The sequence below is a fragment of the Trachypithecus francoisi genome, unplaced genomic scaffold, assembly GCF_009764315.1.
Source record: "Trachypithecus francoisi isolate TF-2019V2 unplaced genomic scaffold, Tfra_2.0 Lachesis_group10, whole genome shotgun sequence".
Classification (NCBI taxonomy): Eukaryota; Metazoa; Chordata; class Mammalia; order Primates; family Cercopithecidae; genus Trachypithecus; species Trachypithecus francoisi.
The window spans coordinates 3,928,740-3,949,488 of NW_022681455.1; the positions used below are offsets into that span (position 1 = coordinate 3,928,740).

Here is a 20,749-nt window from a genome sequence, read left to right on the forward strand (position 1 = left end):
CTGGGTAGCTTATAAACAGAAAAATTTATTTCTCATAGTTCTGGTGGCTGGGAAGTCTAAAATCAAGGCAGATACCATGTTTGGAGAAAACTTTCTGGTTCATAGATGACACCTCTTGCTGCGTCTTCATGTAGTGGAAGGGGTTAGAGGTGGGTATCTCTCTCAGGCCTAGTTTATAAGGCACCGCCCTATGACCTGATCACCTCTTAAAGGCCTACCCACCATGTAATACCATCACCTTGGAGGTTAGGGTTTAACATATGAATTTTGAGGGGCATGAACATTCAGACCACAGCACCGCCTTCCCCAGCTTTTGTAAGATTCACTTCCATCCTATTTCAACGGAAATTGCATCATCTTTTGACGGAAACCCTCCTGAGATCCTCCTATTCAAGCAGGCTCCAAACGACTACAGCTGACCCTTGAACAGCTCATCTGAACTGTGCAGGTCCACTTATGGTATGGCAGGAGAGTAAAGAAAAATAAAATCAATGAAAAAAAGAAATAAACTTTCCTGGATTAGGCTGAGTTTTCCCAAAGGCGGCAATAGGCACAGCCCAGACCCAGAAAAAGTTTTAATAATACTATCTAATGTGCTCTGGAAACTCTCCCAGCACTCCCTCAACAGAGGGAGAAGAAAAACAAATTTTCCTCTGTTTTATGGAATAAGTTTATAGATTCCTGTTCTCTGTAAATAGTAACTTAAAGTAATTCTGTTTTGTCTAAGCAGTAGAGTGAAGGTCATGAGCCTCTAAACAGGCCTGAGTTGTGGCCACCTGGGCGCCATAATGAAGGTTATAGGATAAGCTCATGCCTAGGCAAAATCTAGATAACAGACATTGGGTTGCTTGGCAACGGTCATGTGTAATCCTGGGTTATGAACCTGTTACAACTTAATTGTCTTTATCCTGCCTCTGTATCCCTGCTTTCACGCCACTGTAAGCTTGCTTCAAGCTAGCCCACCCCCTTTTATGAAGTATAAAAGTCAAGTACTGTCTTTGTTCTGCGCCTAATCTTTGGATGTTAAATCTGCTGGGTCTAAGTGCACTCAATAATAAAGATATCCTTCTGTATACACCCCAAGGTCTCTCTCTGGTCCTCCTGATCCCGCAACAATAGGTAGATTTTTTTCAATAAATATATTGGAAATTTTTTTGAAGATTTGCCATAATTTGAAAAAATTTGTAGACCAATCATATAGTCCAGAAATAGCAATAAAATTAAGAAAAAATTAGGGTGGTGGGCATGGTGGCTCATGCCTGTAATTCCAGCACTTTGGGAGGCTGAGGCAGGTGGATCATTTGAGGTAAGGAGTTTGAGACCAGTCTGACTAACATGGTGAAACCCTGTCTTTACTAAAAATACAAAATTAGGCGGGTGTGGTGGTACACGCTTGTGATCCCAGCTACTTGGGAGGCTGAGGTAGGAGAATTGCTTGAACTTGGGAGGTGGAGTTTGCAGCGAACTGAGATTGTGTCACTGCACTCCAGCCTGGGCAACAGAGTGAGACTCAAAAAAAAAAAAGAGAGAAAAAGGGATGTTGTGACTGCATAGAATTTATGTAGATATTAGTCTACTTTATCATTTACTACCATAAAATGTACACAAACCTATTAGGATAAGTTAAAATTTATAAAAACTTACACAAGCACTTACAGACTGTATTTGGTGTCATTCACAGTCAAGGGAAATGTAAATGAGAATAAAGATGCAGTATTAGGCCAGGCGCAGTGGCTCACGCCTGTAATCCCAGCAATTTGGGAGTCCAAGGGGGTAGCTCACCTGAGGTCAGGAGTTCAAGACCAGCCTGGCCAACATGTTGAAACCCCATCTCTACTAAAAATACAAAAAGCAGCCAGGCATGGTGGTTGGCACCTATAATCCCAACTACTCAGGAGGCTGAGGCAGGAGAATCTCTCGAACACGGGAGGCAGATACTGCAGTGAGCTGAGATCACGCCATTGCACTCTAGCTTGGGCAACAAGAGCAAAACTCCACCTCAAAAAAAAAAAAAAAAAAAGATGCAGTATTAAATCCTAACTGTAGAAAAGTAACTGTAGCAATACCATAGTGCTGTAGTAATTTCATAGCCACCTCCCGTTGCTCTTGCTGTGAGCTCAAGTGGTGTGAATAGCCACTTAAAATGCCATGTGATGCCAGTCATCTCTGTGTGAGCAGCTCATCTCTCTAGTAAATTACATATCACAGTAAAGTGATTTCACAGTTCTCATGCATTTTTTTGTGTTTAGTGAAATACCATAAAACTTGAATAACACCATGGGACCCACAAAAAGTGCCATTAGTGATGCTGGAAGTACTCCCAAGGAGCAGAGAAAAGTCATGATGTTATAAGAAAAAGTTGAGTTGCTTGATATGTACTGTATATTGAATAGTTGCCTGCCACTTCAGACAGACAATTTTTCTTGTAAACAGATGGTGTAAGCTTGTAGTATTGATAAATACAGTGCTGGCAATGTATTTCTTTTCCTTATTATTTTCTTTTTTCTTTCTTTTTTTTTTTTTTGAGACAGAGTCTTGCTCTGTCTCCCAGTCTGGAGTGCAGTGGTGCTATCTCGGCTCACTGCAACCTCCACCTCCTGGTTTCAAGTGATTCTCTGTCTCAACCTCCCGAGTAGCTGGGATTACAGGCAACCGCTACCATGCCTGGCTAATTTTTGTATTTTTAATAGAGATGGGGTTTCACTATGTTGGTCAGGCTGGTCTTGAACTCCTGACCTCAAGCAATCCACCTGCCTCGGCCTCCCAAAGTGCTGGGATTACAGGAATGAGCCATTGCGCCTGGCCATGATTTTCTTAATAACACTTTTTTGCTTGCTTTAAGAATGTGATGTATAATGCATATAACATTTACAATATGTGTTAATCAACTGTTTATGTTAACAGTAAGGCTTCCCGGTCAACAGTAGGCTATTAGTAAAAGTTTTGAGTGAATCAAAAGTCAAAAAAGTAGCTGGATGTGGTGGCGTGGTACAGGTGCTAGACTACCACGCTCAACTACTCAGAAGGCTGTGGCAGGAGGATCGCTTGAGCCCAGGAGTTCGAGACCAGCCCAGGCAACATAGCAAGACTTTTTTTTTTTTTTTGCGACAGAGTTTTGCTCTTGTTGCCCAGGCTGGAGTGCAATGGCGCGATCTCGGCTCACTGCAACCTCCACCTCCCGCGTTCAAGCAATTCCCTGTCTCAGCCTCCCGAGTAGCTGGGATTACAGGCATGTGCCACCACTGTTGGCTAATTTTTGTGTTTTTAGTAAAGACGGGGTTTCACCATGTTGGCCAAATGGTCTTGATCTCTTGACCTTGTGATCTACCCGCCTCGGCCTCCCAAAGTGCTGGGATTATAGGCATGAGCTACCGAGTCCAGCCAAGACTCTTTAACAAAAGAAACTTATATGCTTATTTTCAACTGGGCAGGGATCAGAGCCCCTAACCTCCATGTTATTCAAGGGTCAACTGTATTTTCTAAGGGGTTTACATTTTTATTTATTTATTTAGTTAGTTATTTAGTTAGTTTCTTTAGTTGTGAAACAGAGTCTCACTCTGTCGCCCAGGCTGGAGTGCAGTGGTGTGATCTTGGCTGACTGCAACCTCCGCCTCCTGGGTTCAAGCGATTCTCCTGCCTCAGCCTCCCGAGTAGGTGAGATTACAGGCATGTGCCACCACACCTGGCTAACTTTTGAATTTTAGTAGAGACAGGGTTTTGCCATGTTGGCCAGGTTGGTCTCAAACTCCTGACCTCAAGTGATCCACCCACCTTGGCTTCCCAAAGTGCTGGGATTCCAGGCATGAGCCACCAAGCCTGTCTGGGGTTTACATTTAGCTCATAGAAAATCTGTGCCCTTGCTCCCCATACCTTCACCTGGTTAATGAAAGCACAGTTGGCTTCCAACACTGCCCTCTTTTCTCTGTGGCCACAGGCAGCTGTGATCCCAGCCACTCACCGTTATGTTTCCAGGTATTATGGGCTCAACAAAACACATAGATGTCCCTCAACAACATATATTGTCTCTCAACAAGATACATTGAAGTCCTAATTCCCAGTGCCCCAGAATGTGACTAGATTTGGAAATAGGGTCTTTACAGGGTGCAGAAGTAATTAGACTTAGATGAGGTCATAATATGTATAGAGAGGGTTCTTCATCCAGTATGACTGGTGTCCTTATAAGAAGAAAGAGACATCTCTTGTGACAGTAGAGACAGAGATGGGCATGATACATCCATAGTCAAGGAATACCAAGGATTGCAGGCAAACACCAGAAACTAGGAAGAGACAAAGAAAGATTCTCCCCTCAAGGTTTCAGCATGGCCTTGCTGCCACCTTGATTTCTGACTTCCAGCCTCCTGAATTGTGGAACGATAAATTTGTTGTTTTAAGCGACCCCCTTTGTGGTACTGTTAGGACAGCCCTAGGAGACTGACGCACCAGTGTTAGGAGACATAGTCCCATTCCCCAGGTACTTATCTAAAGTCCCCTTAAAGCCAAGAGCGGGAAGGGGAATGACATAGTACACAGCACTGCCCCAACTCTGTGCCTAAAGAAATCCTCACGTGCCTTAAGGAATCCTGAATGAATGCTCCGTTTCTTCACATATTGATAGATATCTTGTGCATGAATAGATGTCTGGCACCTACTCGAGTTTTCTCAGACTTTGGGGCCTTGGAGAAAACAGACCCAACAGAAAAATGTATATTTTCACATCCTGTTACATGTACATGTCCTTCAACTTAGCAATTCCACTTCTAGTTATTATCCTACAGAAATAACTTGCACCTGAGCACAAAAATAGATAAACATGGCCGTGCACTGAAGCATTGTCTATAATAGTCAAAAATTTAAACAACCTATGACATGCAGTAGCTGAATAATTAAATGAAGGCATATATCCCTACAGTGGAATACTGTTAAAAAAAAGGTTGACATTAACATATCTCCAGTACAGATGATAGAGTTGTAATAAGCTGCAAAGGAAGATACACAGTATGGATCCATGTATGCCAAAAGAAAACTATACATTTGTACCTATATATGTGTGTCTATAAATGCATAGAAAAGAGTTTTGAAGGAGACTTAAGAAATTCAGGACAGTGGCTACCTCCAGAGAAAGGATAGAGCTTGGAGAAGGAAAACGAAGCAAAACTTTCCCTTTTTACTATGTAGACTTTGCTGAGTTGTTTCATTTTAATTATTCCAATGGAAAGCTTTTACTTTTGTAATTAAAATGCAACATTAACGTTGAAAAATGCAGTAATTATTTATGTGAAGTTGGAGAAATGGGTTTCGATTTTCTAGAGACATTCCCATTCTATATTGATTTAGATTTTGTCTCCGTAGCCTCCCAGTGTAGACGGTGATAGACGTCGATACACGTTTAGCAGCTGGTAATTCCTGCCATGTGCAACTGCCAAGCAGCAGCGGGGTGCCTTTGTTTCAGAGGTATTTGGGTGCAGTGATTCTTTGCTATGGTTGGAAGCCAGTTTAAGGAGGTTCATGCGGCTGAGGTGAACGGCATTAAGGGGTAAGAAATGACTCCTCAGAGTCCTGAGTTTGTGCCTTCAGGGACCTGGCCTCAGGCTGAGTCCAGTCAGTCACTGGGAACACATTGGCCTTTGAGGTCTTGAATTCATCACTAAAAGTTTGCTCCATTGCCAAGATGCCATTTCCAAACATATAGTGATTTCCTTGCATATGCATCCTGAAGACATGGCCCTATTTCTCTGACTTTCATCCATCAGCCCAGGAATTTAAAAATGGATACTGCTGTCTTGCTGCTGCTGGGTCGAAAGCCTTCCTTCCAGAAGAAATTTCTTTTGACCTTAAAAATAGGTTTTGTTCCTCTTCCTGTCAATCTCCTCTTCACCTGAAGGATGCTTTGCCTATATTACTCTATATTGGTTACCCAGAAATGATTACATGAAGAAAGAAAGAAAAAGAACTAAACATCCATAATTAAAAAAAAAAAAAACCAGGTTTTTCTTTTGTATTTTAAATATAAAGTTAACTTTGGGAGGCTGAGGCAGGAGGATCGCTTGAAGTTAGGAATGAGATGAACCTAGGCAACAAAATGAGACCCCCATCTCTGCAAATAATAACAAAAATTAGCCGGGTGTGGTGGTGCATGCCTGTAGTCCCAGCTGTGGAGGAGGCTGAGGTCAGAGGATCGCTTGAGCACAGGAGGTCGAGGCTGGAATGAGGTATGATTGCACCACTGCACTCCATCCTGGAGCTCTCATGGAGGTGCTGGCTGACCAGGGAGGGATGCTAGTCCATTTCTGATAACACAGGATCTAAGCCCCTCTGGTACTGACTTCATCTCCAAGTGGCTCTGCCATGCGTTGTAACTGTACCACTGGCCGTCCAGAGTTCCTACAGCAGGCTGCAACAATCCAAACCTCAAGTCTCAGTTATTGGAACACCCAAAAGAAGGAAGGCATTTCCCACTGACATAGCTGAAAATAGACACACTTATAACAGAGCGAGAAAAAACAGTTCATTTCTAGCCAGAAATGAATTTTGTGGAATCAAAAAGAACAGTAAGTTACACTCCCACATTCTAACTGACAGAGCATGCTGTTGTTTTAAGTTCAATCCATGTTGTAACTCTTGCTCAGGCAAAATCACCAATAGAAGGGGGCCCCAAGTTATGCGGCCTGACAATAATGTTAACATTCACCCTATTTCTTCTGGGAAGCTTCAAAATGTGCATCTCCAATTAAGTATGCAATTAAAGGGAAAATGAGAATCACAGTAATAATAATTGTATGTAACTTGCCATTAGTTTGAGAATGCACACATAACAAACTCTATTTGTGTGGTCCCAGCCTGCCAGCTTGTTTGCTTGTTTGTTCATTCTTTCTTTTTTTTTTTTGAGACAGAGTCTCGCTGTGTCACCCAGGCTGGAGTGCAGTGGCGTGATCTCAGCTCACTGCAAGCTCCGCCTCATGGGTTCACACAATTCTCCTGCCTCAGCCTCCCAAGTAGCTGGGACTACCGGCGCCCACCACCACGCCCAGCTAATTTTTTATATTTTTAGTAGAGACGGGGTTTCACCGTGTTCGCCAGGATGGTCTCGATCTCCTGACCTCATGATCCGCCCGCCTCAGCCTCGCAAATGCTAGGATTACAGGCGTGAGCCACCATGCCTGGCCTTGTTCATTCTTTTATTTACTTACAATGTATCTGCTAGATGTCTAGGACCAGGCTAAGATCTAAATGGTGCCCAGTAATATTGTTGGAATAAAGGAATGACAAAGCACAATAGGCATTATCAAGCTGCATATATATGTTTTCAAATCAGTGCCTTGTTACTCTTGCTATGCAAAGATGGAGAGGAACATTGAATGTATTAATGCTTATTCTATTACCAGGTGAGAATCCTGAACTCTCTGGCTTGGAAAGAATCTTAGCAAGACATCAGTTGCCAAAAGAGATTAATCTGACCCCAAAGCCAAACAGAATACCCCTGTGGAAAAGAAAAATGATCAACAATGTAACAGACGGGTGGAAGAAATGCCACTTGTTGACGAGAAACACGAAAGAGCCTCCAATGTCCACCATAGTTGTCAGGTAGACTCTAATTTCTGCCTTATGTGGATATATTTAGAGACACACATGGTGATCACAAAATCTCTACATGCCTTAGCTAAAAAATGATAAGCACTGCTCTATATAAAAGCACATAGGCCCCATTTTTACCCACCCCCAAGGTGCTAGAGGAGCCCTTACTGGGAGTAAACTCATGGAGATGGGAGCAGGAGTGGGGGTCCTTCATGGCCCATTGCAGTCTAAAATAGCAGAAATCTAGCAAGAACAGAATGGCATACTTGGAGAGAAACCCAACCACTGAGCTGTGGGGCTTTTTGGCTGCATAAGTTGAGAAGCAACTTGGTTTTTCGTGCCCACCGTTGGCATGACCAGGGGCTAGGATACCAGAGCAGGATGTAGTGGAGCTTTGGCTTTATCTCTGGCCTGCCAGATTTTACGTGGAGAGAACTGGAGCACCATTGGACGGTCTTAACAGGACGACTGACGTGATCTGACTCAAATCCGCTCTGGCCTCCCAAGGAATGCCTGGGTGGAGGAGAGCGGTTGGGAGATTTTACAGATCTGCAGGCAAGGGATAGTGGCCCAGGTGGTAACAGTGGGGATGTGGAGTTGGTTGGATTCCAGTGCTCAAAGTCATAAGCTTCAGTTCCTTGACAAATTATCTTTTTTGGTGCACTTCTTTGCCTGCTTATGCCAGATAGATGGTGTTTCTATATTTGTTCCTTTTCTTTTCTTTTCTTTTTTTTTTAAGACTGAGTCTCACACTGTCACCCAAGCTGGAGTGCAGTGGTGCTATCTCAGCTCACCGTAACCTCTGCCTCCCGGGTTCCAGTGATTCTCCTGCCTTAGCCTCCCGAGTAGCTGGGATTACAGGCGGGTGCTACCACACTGGGCTAATTTTTTTTGGTATTTTTGGTAGAAATGGGGTTTCGCCATGTTGGCCAGGCTAGTCTCAAACTCCTGACCTCAGCTGATACACCCACTTGGCCTCTGAAAAGTGCTGGGATGACAGGCGTGAGCCACCATGCCTGGTGTATATTTGTTTCTTTCATATTGCTGCACGTATTGCTGTACAATGCAATGATGCCTACACTTTTTACATAGTAGGTATTCAAGCAATTTGGCCAGGTTGACAGGATAAATGTATATGTTGCTACAAAGACAGGATCATTTCTGATCTGAAGGTAACATAATCAGGAGACCGTCCCAGCTCATGAATTTGCCTGAACTGGAAGCTTCCCCTGGGATCATTGCGCTGGTGAAATAGAGTCCTTGTCTACATTTTTCCCAGTGTCCTCAGTGGCATAATTTGCCAATTTGATTTAACTATTCATAGCCAAAGAAGGCAAAGATATATTATAAAAGAAGGTGGTCAGTGGAACCATGGTGTTTTCTGGACAATGCAAAGACACTACATTTTTGTCCAGAAGTAGGTAAAGGTTATATTAAGTGATGATATCTAATTACTCAAGTGAAGACTATTTGACCTTGCTTTGGAAGCCTGATATGATTTGGCTCTGTCCCCACCCAAATCTCATTTTGAATTGTAATCCCCACATGTTGGAGGAGGGGCTTGGTGGGAGGCGATTGGGTCATGGGGACAGATTTCCTGCTTGCTGTTCTGGTGATAGTGAGTTCTCAAGAGATCTGTTGGTTTTAAAGTATGGCACCTCCCCACTCGCTCGCTCTCTCCTGCTCCATCACAATAAGACGTGCCTGGCTTCACCTTTGCTTTCTGCCCTGATTGTAAGTTTCCTGAGGCTTCCCAGTCATGCTTCCTGTTAAACCTGTGGATCTATGATTCAATTAAACCTCTTTTCTTCATAAATTACCCAGTCTCAGGTAGTTCTTTATAGCAATGTGAAGACAGAATAACACAAGGCCTATTTTTAAAAATCCAAGTTTCACAACCATAGAAAGTTTATACACCTCAATCTGAGGTCCTGATGTCTTCATTTGAAGTTATAGATCTTTACATCCTAGTTTGGTTTCTGAAAATATAGCCAGAGTATCAGAACACAGGAAATGATACTCTTTTTTTTAAAACATTTTATTCTACAAACATTTATTTGCTTTCCTTAAAAGCAGGGACTGTCAGCCTATCTTATTTATTTTTGTATTCCTAGTGTTACAAGTTGGAGTCTCAAGCGCTGAGACAGAAATAAGAATGCAAAAGGTTTCCTGGGAGTGGTGTTGCATCAAAGTGGAAGTGGGAAAACAGTATCGGGCAGGGATTCAAGAGGTGGAGAAACAGGCTTCGCCTCAGTGGAAGGAGCTGCAAAGTCGTGTTGCAGGGAGCTTGGGTACAGGAAAGGTTGGAGGATTAGGCCCATTTTGCAGTCAATCAACCATGAAACTTGTTGTGGTTGCTGTGACTCCAGATTCCTGAAGGATCTGCTGAACTAACTGTTCTAGTTCTGAGGATGCCTCCTGGCATTAATGATTCTTCCCCTATTACCTGGTAACACGGTAAATATCATCATTTGATAACTTTATCATTCTTAATTCTTTGTGACTTAACTGACACCCTTGAGAGAATTCATTCTTTAGCCAAAGCAAGCCTGACTATTATTAAGAATCATCAATAATAGCTTTGTCCTTAAAACTAGAACTACCGGTCGGGCGCGGTGGCTCAAGCCTGTAATCCCAGCACTTTGGGAGGCCGAGATGGGCGGATCACGAGGTCAGGAGATCGAGACCATCCTGGCTAACACGGTGAAACCCCGTCTCTACTAAAAATACAAAAAACTAGCCGGGCGAGGTGGCGGGCGCCTGTAGTCCCAGCTACTCGGGAGGCTGAGACAGGAGAATGGCGTAAACCCGGGAGGCGGAGCTTGCAGTGAGCTGAGATCCGGCCACTGCACTCCAGCCTGGGTGGCAGAGCAAGACTCCGTCTCAAAAAAAAAAAAAAAAAAAAAAAAAAAAAACTAGAACTACCATATGACCCAGCAATCCCACTACTAGGTATGAACCCAAAGGAAAGTAAACCAGTATGTCAAAGAGCTGTCTGCCCTCCCATGTGCATTGCAGCACTATTCACAACAGCCAAGGCATGAAATCAACCTAGCTTTCCATCAACAGATGAATGAATTAAAAATGTGGTGTATATACACAAAAGAATACTTTTTAGCATAAAAAGGAATGAAATCCTGTCATACGAGGCAACATGGATGAGTCTAGAGGACATTATATTAAGTGAAATAAACAAGGCACGGAAAGACAAACTTCACTCTGTTCTCACTCGTTTGTGGACACTAAAAATTAAAACAATTGTATTCGTGGAGGTAGAGAGTAGAAGAATGGCTTCTAGAGGCTGGGAAGGGTAGTGGGGGCAGTGAGAAGAAGTGGGGAAGAATAGTGCCTGCTCTCATTCATATGTGGAAGCTAAAATCGCTGATCTCACAGAAGCAGAGAGTTGAATAGTGGTTGCCAGAGGTTGAGAAGGGTAACGGCGAGGGGTGGATGGCCAGAGATTGGTTACCGGATACAAAAGCACAGCTAGACAGGAGGAATAAGGTCTGGTGTTCTATAACACTGTAGGGTGGTTATAGCCAACAATCTTTTTTTTTGTTTATTTTCAAATAGCTAGAAGAGGATATCTTGACTGTTCCTAACACAAAGAAATGAAAATTGTTTGAGGTGATGATATGTTCATTACCTTGACTTGATCATGACCTATTGTAAACATGCATCAAAACATCACACTGTAGCCCATAAACATGTGCAATTATTATGTCAATTTAATAGAAGAATAGCTTTGTTTTTATCTAAGAACTACTGAACACTACTGATTCATGTCCTTGACCACCTGTAAAATGGTGCTACTAATACCTCATGTTGTATCAGAGTTGTGACACTGATAGAACAATGACTGTGAAACTGAGTTTTGACAAGTATGAAGTACTATTTGAATGCATTGTACAGTATTTTCACATGTTAGATTGAGCCAACTGTAGGTCCTAACCTTGAACCTGCCCTGGCAAACATTTGCTCAGTTTATGCTGTTAATCCCCACCAGCACAGAGAGGATAAGGCCTCTCTCTCACATGGCAATAGCAGTTTTAGGGCCACAAAACAGGCAGACCATACATGAGGCCTGCTGACTTTGACAAAGTTCCTTCAGTGCTATGCTATGTAAACAAATCAGCAGGCACAAAAGCCAGGAGTCCCGGGACCATGCTGGTAAACAGATTTTCTAAGTCTGGAGCTGCAGATGGTGGTGTCTTAGCCCTGTTGGTGAACCTGGCAGGATTCCAACCCCCAGCTCTATAATACTGTAAATCTCTACTGGGTACTGCATGTAAATTATAATTACTTGTAAACTGTATTTACTGGCTCAATATGCCATATTTATATGAACTCTAGGGCTTAATTTTTTTTTTCTCTTGGTAAGTGTGACAAAAGCAGTACTTGAACAGAAGAGGGCTGTTTGTGCCATATGAGAACTTTAGTTTAGATTCCGTAATGTTTTTGCTGCATCAGTGTGGTAGCAACTGAAGACGGGAGCTAGTAGTCAGTGGGTTTTACTTTGCCAACCTCTCTGCCATAGACTTTTGCAATTTATCCTGACTTGGGGCCACTCCTCTTGTATATTGTACTTACCATGTTATAGTGTCTGTGTTGATTTGCTACTCCACTTGTGGGCTGTGTAAGCATTTAAGAAAAACGTTTGGCCGGGCGCGGTGGCTCAAGCCTGTAATCCCAGCACTTTGGGAGGCCGAGACGGGTGGATCACGAGGTCAGGAGATCGAGACCATCCTGGCTAACACGGTGAAACCCCGTCTCTAATAAAAAATACAAAAAACTAGCCGGGTGAGGTGGCGGGCGCCTGTAGTCCCAGCTACTCGGGAGGCTGAGGCAGGAGAATGGCGTGAACCCGGGAGGCGGAGCTTGCAGTGAGCTGAGGTCCGGCCACTGCACTCCAGCCTGGGCGGCAGAGCGCGACTCCGTCTCAAAAAAAAAAAAAAAAAAAAAAACGTTTAATGTTTCCTTTTTTTTTTTTTTTTTTGAGATGGAGTCTCGCTCTTGTCACCCAGGCTGGAGTGCAATGGCACAATCTGGCTCACTGCCAACTCTGGCTCCCAGGTTCAAACGATTTCCCTCCTTGGCCTCCCGAGTAGCTAGGATTACAGGCGTGTACCACCACACCCAGCTAATTTTTGTATTTTTAGTAGAGACGGGGTTTTGCCATGTTGGTCAGGCTGGTCTCGAACTCCTGACCTCAGGTGATCCTCCTGCCTCAGCCTCACAAAGTATTGGGATTACTGGCATGAGCCACCACGCCTGGCCATTTTTCTTTTCTTTTTTTTTTTTTTTTTGAGATGGAATCTTGTTCTGTCATCTGGGCTAGAGTGCAGTGGCATGATCTTGGCTCACTGCAACCTTTGCTTCTCAGGTTCAAGCAATTCTCCTGCCTCAGCCTCCTGAGTACCTGGGATTATAGGCATGCACCACCACACCTGGTTAATTTTTTTTTTTTTGAGACAGAGTCTTGGTCTAGCTCTGTTGCCCAGGCTGGAGTGCAGTGGCGTGATCTCAGCTCACTGCAACCTTCTCCTCCCAGGTTTGAGCAATTCTTCTGCCTCAGACTCCCGAGTAGCTGGGACCACACCCGGCTAATTTCTGTGTTGGTAGAGACAGGGTTTCACCATGTTGGCTAGGCTGCTCTCAAACTCCTGACCTCATGATCTGCCTGCCTCGGCCTCCCAAAATGTTGGGATTACAGGTGTGAGCCGCTGCACCTGGCCACATTTAATGTTTTCTAAACTAATATCATAAGATAAATTAAAAATATAACTGACTCTATGTAGCCAAACGAAAGACTCTCTCATCTCTTTTCCCTCTCTTTTGTTACTTGCCCCTTCAACCGAGACGGGACACATATGCTCTGAGAGCTGGAAGAACTCTTGGCACAGCCACATGGGCCTTGTGAAATGAAAAGGAAACTGAGTCCAGGAGAAACAGATGCTTTCTCAGGGGCGCACATTTCGGAGTGGCAGAGCAAGGACTAGCGCCACCCTTGAGCGTGTTGGGTTCCTAGTCTACTCTGATTCACCGACATTGATGTGCCCATCAAGGTTCTTGGATATATCTGCCGGCTAAACTTGCACGGATGGACATTCCATGTGATGGTTTAATTTATGTGTCAGCTTGGCTAGGCCACAGTATCCAGCTGTTTGGTCAAACACCAGTAAAGATGTTGCTGTAGGTCTGGCACAGTGGCTCACACCTGTAATCCCAACAGTTTGGGAGGCTGAGGTGGGCAGATCATCTGAGGTCAGGAGTTCGAGACCAGCCTGGCCAACATGGAGAAACCCCCATCTCTACTAAAAATACAAAATTAGCTGGGCGTGGTGGCGCATGCCTATAATCCCAGCTACTCGGGAGGCTGAGGCAGAAGAATCACTTGAACCCAGGAGGCGGAGGTTGCAGTGAGCCGAGATCGCACCATTGCACTCCAGCCTGGGCAGCAAGACAGAAACTTCGTCTCAAAAACACACAAACAAACAAACAAACCAATATGTTGCCGTAAAAACGTTTTTCAGATGAGATAAACATTTAAATCAACAGACTTTGAAAAAAGCAGATTACCTTCCATAATGTGGATGGGCCTCATTCAGTCAATTAAAGGCTGTAAGAGAAAAGGCTGAGGTCCCCTGAAGGGGAAGGAATCCTGCCTCCAGAGGGCCTTTGCACGCAGGACTGCAGCCTTGACCCCTGTTCCAATTTCCAGACTGTTGACCACTCCTACAAATGTCAAGACTTGTCGGCCTCAATTGCATGAGCCGATTCCTTAAAATCTTTTCCTTTCTCCCTGTTTTTCTCTCTCCACTTAGATATAATAGATAAGTATATTCTACTGCTTTTGTCTCTCTGGAGAACCCTTACACATTCCATACGTTCAGCATTTGTGGAATTCCAAAGGGACTTAGTACAGTTTTTTGCATAGTTTAAGAAGAATGAGCTCACTATGGAAATTAATCATATAGGCAAAATTGTCTGGGGAAGACTGATGATGGAGAAATGTGCATTTGCAAAGAAAGAAAGGACTCTGTTGTGACACCTCCCTCCTCCATGACCCGCATTGTCCACCTGGAGGCAGCAGCAGTCCCCTGGGCACAGTGGGGAGGCAGAGAGTAACTAGCAGCCTCAGGATAATGCTTTGTAATGAGATATCTCAGACCCGACTTAGGAAGTGTGCAGGAAGATCTCGGAGGTGTCACAGAAAACCAGAGCTGGACAGAAGTTACAGTTGTGAAGGCAACTTTACTAAAAACTATTGCAACAGGAGAAGAGAGATACCACATATAAAACTTGGCTCTATTTCCAACACACCAGGGATTAGGGGGAATGTGTAGCCAAGGAGCAGGAGATTGGTGGATGAAAAATTGCTAAGAGGAGACATCAAGGCTGGGGGAAATTCTGGCTGAATCAGCCTCGTGGAATTCCTGCTGAAGGCAGGCCAGGGTGATCAGACACCAAGGATGGGGACTGAAGAATTTTGATCAAATATTGAGGGTGATTGGGTACTGAGGGTGGGGGATTCTTGCTAAACTGTCTTGGCAGTGTTATTTGCTAAAACTGGATTTAACAAGGCAGTGAACATGGGCCTAGGAGAAGGTTGCGAAGCCTGACTAGAGTTTGCCCAAGCAAAGGGTCTTTGTCAGAGGAAGCCATTCAGTGCCAACCTTCTAGTGGCTCTGAACTCTGGCTGCATATGAGCGTCACCCATGCCTGCTGGCCCATCCAGACCAACTGAATCATCATCTCAGGGTCAAGGGCCAAGCCTTGCTGTTTTCAGAGTGCTCCCCAGGTGAGATGATAATGCACAGCCAACGGTGAGAACCATTGAACCCTTCCAAGTCAGAAGGAAATCATTTTTTCTGTGATGTGTAGAGTCTGATATTTTTAGCGTTTCACAAGTAATCACAGCTGGCCTGACCACTTGCAGGGAAAAGTAAGCCTAGAAAAATACTTTTCTACCCTCAAGGCCATTAATGAGAATAAAGGGGTCCCACAAAAATGGGAAGAATGATCTAGGGAAAAAAAACCTAGAAACAGAGTCCTGATGTCCTGGGAAGTCAAATTTAGCATCACAAGTGTTTGAGAAAATAAAATACAGAAGGAGAAAGAAGGACTCTGAAAGACTAGATCCCGATAAGAAGAGTGTTCCCCCAGAAGTGGGGCCAGGAATCCTGCAGCAGTAGCCGCCAATCTACGTGGAAAGGCAGGAAAACAATGCTTGGGTGCCTGGGTACAAGGGAACCGAGACAGGTTTGGAGGAAAAGACCTGGCGTATGGTGTGGAACCTCCTTCTGGGGACTTGTCACTGGATTTTATGTATGGATGGAGGTGATTGGGCTGGTCATGTGTTGTCCCTCTGGAATTTAGAGGCAGGTCTTAGCAAATACTTGCTGACACTTCCTACCCCTGCTGACTTTCACATATCCCTGCTGATTTCAATGGAAGGGATGCCTGTGTGTTCTGATCTTGGGGAGCATCATTCCACGCCCCTACTAGAAAAGATGTCTCAAACGTTTGCTGTGATGTGACTGGTTCACATCTTCTGCTTACTTTAAATTTTCTTTGCCTTATTAAGTTGTGAGAGCTTTTTTCATATTTTCAATATAAAATTCTTTGATATAAGCATTGCAAATATTTTATCCCAGATGGTGGCTTGCCTTTCATTATTTCATGATAATACAGAAGAACCAAGGTTTTACATTCTTAATTCATCAATTTTTTTTCTTTTACAGTTTTTGCATTTTATATTCTAAGAATCCTTTGACAAGTCCAAGGTTGCTAAGATTTGCTCCTATATTTCCTTATTGAAGTTTTGTAGTTTTAAGCTTTAAATTTAGGTTGGTAGTCCATTTTACTTTATTTTTGTGTAGGTTTTGATATTCATTGGTTTGATGTTAATTTCTGTTTTCTATTTGGCTATCTAGTTGATCCATTGGCATGTATTGAAAAGATTTTCCTGGCTGGGTGCGGTGACTCACACCTGTAATCCCAGGCCTTTGGGAGGCCAATGCAGGCGGATCACAAGGTCAGGAGATCGAGACCCTCCTGGCTAACACAGTGAAACCCCGTCTACTAAAAATACAGAAAATTAGCCGGGCGTGGTGGCAGGTGCCTGTAGTCTCAGCTACTCAGGAGGCTGAGGCAGGAGAATGGCATGAACCTGGGAGGCAGAGCTTGCAGTGAGCCGAGATCGTGCCACTGCACTCCAGCCTGGGTGACAGAGCAAGACTTCATCTCACCAAAAAAAAAAAAAAACAAACAAAAAAGAAAAGAAAAAGAGAAAGAAAAGATTTTCCTTTCCCTACTGAATTGTTTTGGCACTTTTTTTTTTTTTTTGCAAGATTTAATAGAGTGAAAACAGAGCTCCCACACAAAGGGAGGAGATCCAAAGGGGGTAGCCATTGCCTAGGTTTATATCCTAATCATTGTCCCTTCCCCTGTGCTCTCAGGCGATAGATGATTGGCTCTTTTTTTACCTCCTGCTATAGCCTAATTAGCATTTTAGTGAGCTCTCTTTACTACCTGATTGGTCGGGTATGAGCTAAGTTGCAAGCCCTGTGTTTAAAAGTAGATGCGGTCACCTTCCCAGCTAGGTTTAGGAATTCTTAGTCGGCCTAGGAAATCCAGCTAGTCCTGTCTCTAAGTCCCCCCTCTCAACAGGAAAACCCAAGTGCTGTTGGTGAGGTTGACTGACAACCACTCTAACTACTTCCTGGTGAATTGGGTCATGCAGTTGAGATTTCCTCAGGAGGAGTGCCTTCGATGTCATCAACATCAGAGCATGGGCTAGCAGGCCAGTCCAGGGGTCCACAGTAGATCTTAGTCACAGACTGCATCTGGGGCTCCATTTGAAGAACCATTTGTAGTTTTACAGCTTCGATTCTGGAAGAGACAAACTTAACAAGAAGGTTAAAGATACAGGGATTGAAACGTATGGCCTGCAGTGCAGGGGATTATTTCTTTGGCACATTTCACAGGCCCTGACTATCTGCTTGATAGTTTTGAAAAGGCTTGGTCCAGTAAATAATAATTTGGCCATCTGATGGGTGCTATCAATGCCTCAGTGAAAGGTCTGGTGAAGGGTTTTAAGTAATTTCCATTGGTTAGCTTCAGGCAAAAATATTTTTCCTTCTTCAGTGGCTAGCCATCCTGAGGGGAGGAAGCTATGTCCTCGTGAGGTTCCCCATTCTATTTCTCCTGCTGAGTACTGGGGCTTGGTTTCCCCTTCTCCTATGTTCAGGTGTGTAATGGCCCCCACTTTTGCTAGAATGTCTCTCCCTAACAAGCAAGTGGGGCTTTCAGGCATAATTAGAAAAGCATGTGAAAAGAGTCAAGTTCCCCAGTTACAACTTAGTGGCTGGGAGAAGTATCTAGTGACTGGATGTCCTAGGACCCCTCGGATGGTGACAGATCTGGAGGACAGTTGTCCAGGACAGGACGGTAAGATGGAGAAGGCCGCGCCAGTGTCCAGGAGACAGTTAACCTCCTGGCCCTCAGTGGTCAAGCATACCCGGGGCTCTGTGAGGGTGATGGCATGGGCTGGCGCTTGCCCCAGGCACCCTCAATCCTGCTGCTGGATCATCTGGTTAGTGGCTTCTGACTCAGAGGACCTTCGTCCCCTGGGGCAGTGGGCCTTCCAGTGATTCCCTTGACATAAGGGACATGGACAGGGGGACGGCTTATTTCTATTCGGACAATCTTTTTTAAAGTGTCCTTGTCGACTGCACTGTAGACATTCGATTTGCCCAGCCTGTCCATGTTCCAGAGCCTCCAAAGTCCACTTGCTTGAGGGCCATGACTAAAGCAGTGACTATTTTCTTATCTCGTTTGTCCTATTCCACCTGATCCTCCTGCTCTATCATAAAAAAACTGAGGTTACTAAGTTCAATAGGGTTTCTAAATTTTGTTCCTGGCCTAAAGCGGACTTTTGAAGTTTTTTTTCTAATGTCTGCAGCTCACTGAGTGATAAACTTATTCTTTAAGACTAGTTGGCCTTCCACTCCAGCCTGGGTGACAGAGCAAGACTGTCTACCAAAAACAAAAAAAACTGCTCAAGGAGGCAGTTTTCAGCCCTTGATTGTTAATTCTTGGCTGCAGGAACAGAGTCTTAGCTGATTTTAAAGGAGATTTCTGTGCATTTTGTCCTGCCAGGCAGACTGAAGAACCTGTCCAAATGATGATTTCTTAATCATAAAACAAAATTAGTGCCAAAGCTTATATTTAGATATGTTCTGTTCATTCAAAATTAGAGTCCTTGATTATCCTTTAGGATTAGGAAAAAATTCCTTTGGAATACTGGAGACTTTATAATCTTGACAGCTAATCGTTGGTGCTTAGCATTCGTTGTACTAGTTTTAGGCCAACATTGAAGCAGTATAAATACTGTTGTGCTCAGAATGATTGTCTGTAATGGATAAACTGAACAAATGATTGCCATCAAAGTGAATACGCAACTCTCAGGAAGACACCTCATTCTAATCGGCCAGAAGAAATAAGGAAGGTTGAGAAAAAACAGGAGTTGACGTTTAACTAGCCCCACAGGTGTGGAGTGGTTGTCTCCTGTGAACCAGCAAGAGTAGAATAAGGCACCAACTAGAAAACATCACTGCTGAGACAAGAGGCTCTTGAGCTCCCGCCTCTGCTTCAGATTCCAACTGCTCCTACGAAGCCTGACTTTGATGGTCCTCAAGAGAAGATGCAGAAACTGGGAGAAGGTGAAGGGTCTATGACCAAAGAAGAATTTGCCAAGATGATACAAGAACTGGAAGCTGAGTATCTCGATGTTTTTTTTTTTTAATTATTATTATACTTTAAGTTCTAGGGTACATGTGCATAACGTGCAGGTTTGTTACATATGTATACTTGTGCCATGTTGGTGTGCTGCACCCATCAACTCGTTAACACCCATCAACTCGTCATTTACATCAGGTATAACTCCCAATGCCATCCCTCCCCCCTCCCCCCTCCCCGTGATAGGCCCCAGTGTGTGATGTTCCTCTTCCCGAGTCCAAGTGCTTGATGTTTTTAAGAAGACTGTGTCCTCCCATGAAGTCTTTCTTCAATGGCTTTCGTCTCACCCTGTTCTCAGTAAAGATCGCCACTTCCATGTTTCCTAGAATATGATCAGGATCTAAGTGTTAGGTGGAAAAATACTAAAGGGATGTTTGGAGGCTTCTTCAAAAGTGTGGTGAAAAGTGCTGAAGTCCTTTGTACTGGAGTTAAGGAGGTAGATGACTTCTCTGAGCAAGAGAAGAACTTCCTTATTAACGGTGACAATAGGATCAAAGATTCTTGTGTGAAAACTGACAAAATGACCAGATCTCATAAAAATATTGCCGATGGCTATATCCACCCTGCAGCCTGCTTACATAACCTGGCTTTAGAAGAGCCCACAGTCATCAAAAAGTACCTATTGAAGGTTGCCGAGCTATTTGAGAAACTTAGGAGAGTAGAGGGTCGAGTTTCATCAGATGAAGGTTTGAAGCTAACAGAGCTCCTCTGATACTACACGCTCAACATCGAAGTTGCTAAGGATCTCTTATACAGACGCACCAAAGCCCTCATTGACTATGATAACTCAAACGAATCTCTGGATAAGGTCCAGTTAAAGAACAAAGACATCAAGTTGGCTGAGGCACACCAGCAGGAGTGCTGCCAGAAATTTGAACAACCTTCCGAATCTGCAGAAGAAGAACTGATAAATTTCAAATGGAAAGGAGTGGCAGCATTTAGAAAGAATCTAATTGAAACGTCTGAACTGGAAATAAAACATGCCAGGAGACAGGTTTTCACCATTTTGGCCAGGCTGGACTTGAACTCCTGACCTCGGGCGATCCACCTGCCTTGGCCTCCCAAAGTGCTGGGATTACAGGTGTGAGCTACGGCTCCCAGCCCTAATTTCTAGCAACTTTTATGCAATCTTTCCAAGGCCCTCGCCTTCATAAAACAACGCACTGACACAGCATCTAAGAAGTGATGGTAAGCAGGATCACATTTAGGAGCAAGCAGGTGAGGGCAGAGGTGCTGGAGCGAATGTAAGCTCTTTGGCTGGTGGCCTTACCCACGGAGGGAAAGGAGCTCTCCCACATGAAATTGGGATGAGTGGTATGTTGCAGTTCATCTGGGATTTAATGAAGAGAAGGGCCAGCTTGCTCTGGCTGACTTT

General features: G+C 44.0%; 1 protein-coding gene and 1 pseudogene across 5 annotated transcripts in view; both read left to right on the plus strand.

Annotated features, from left to right (window-relative positions):
- CUNH6orf201 (chromosome unknown C6orf201 homolog) overlaps positions 1-20,749 on the plus strand; it is a 51,857-nt gene that overhangs the window by 2,527 nt on the left and 28,581 nt on the right. For all 5 annotated transcript variants that reach the window (XM_033216100.1, XM_033216098.1, XM_033216097.1 and 2 more), the window contains exon 2: positions 7,383-7,581. In XM_033216100.1, the coding sequence (XP_033071991.1) occupies positions 7,383-7,581 (199 nt within the window). The remainder of the gene's footprint in view (positions 1-7,382; positions 7,582-20,749) is intronic.
- On the plus strand, positions 19,280-20,506 carry LOC117086650 (annotated as a pseudogene).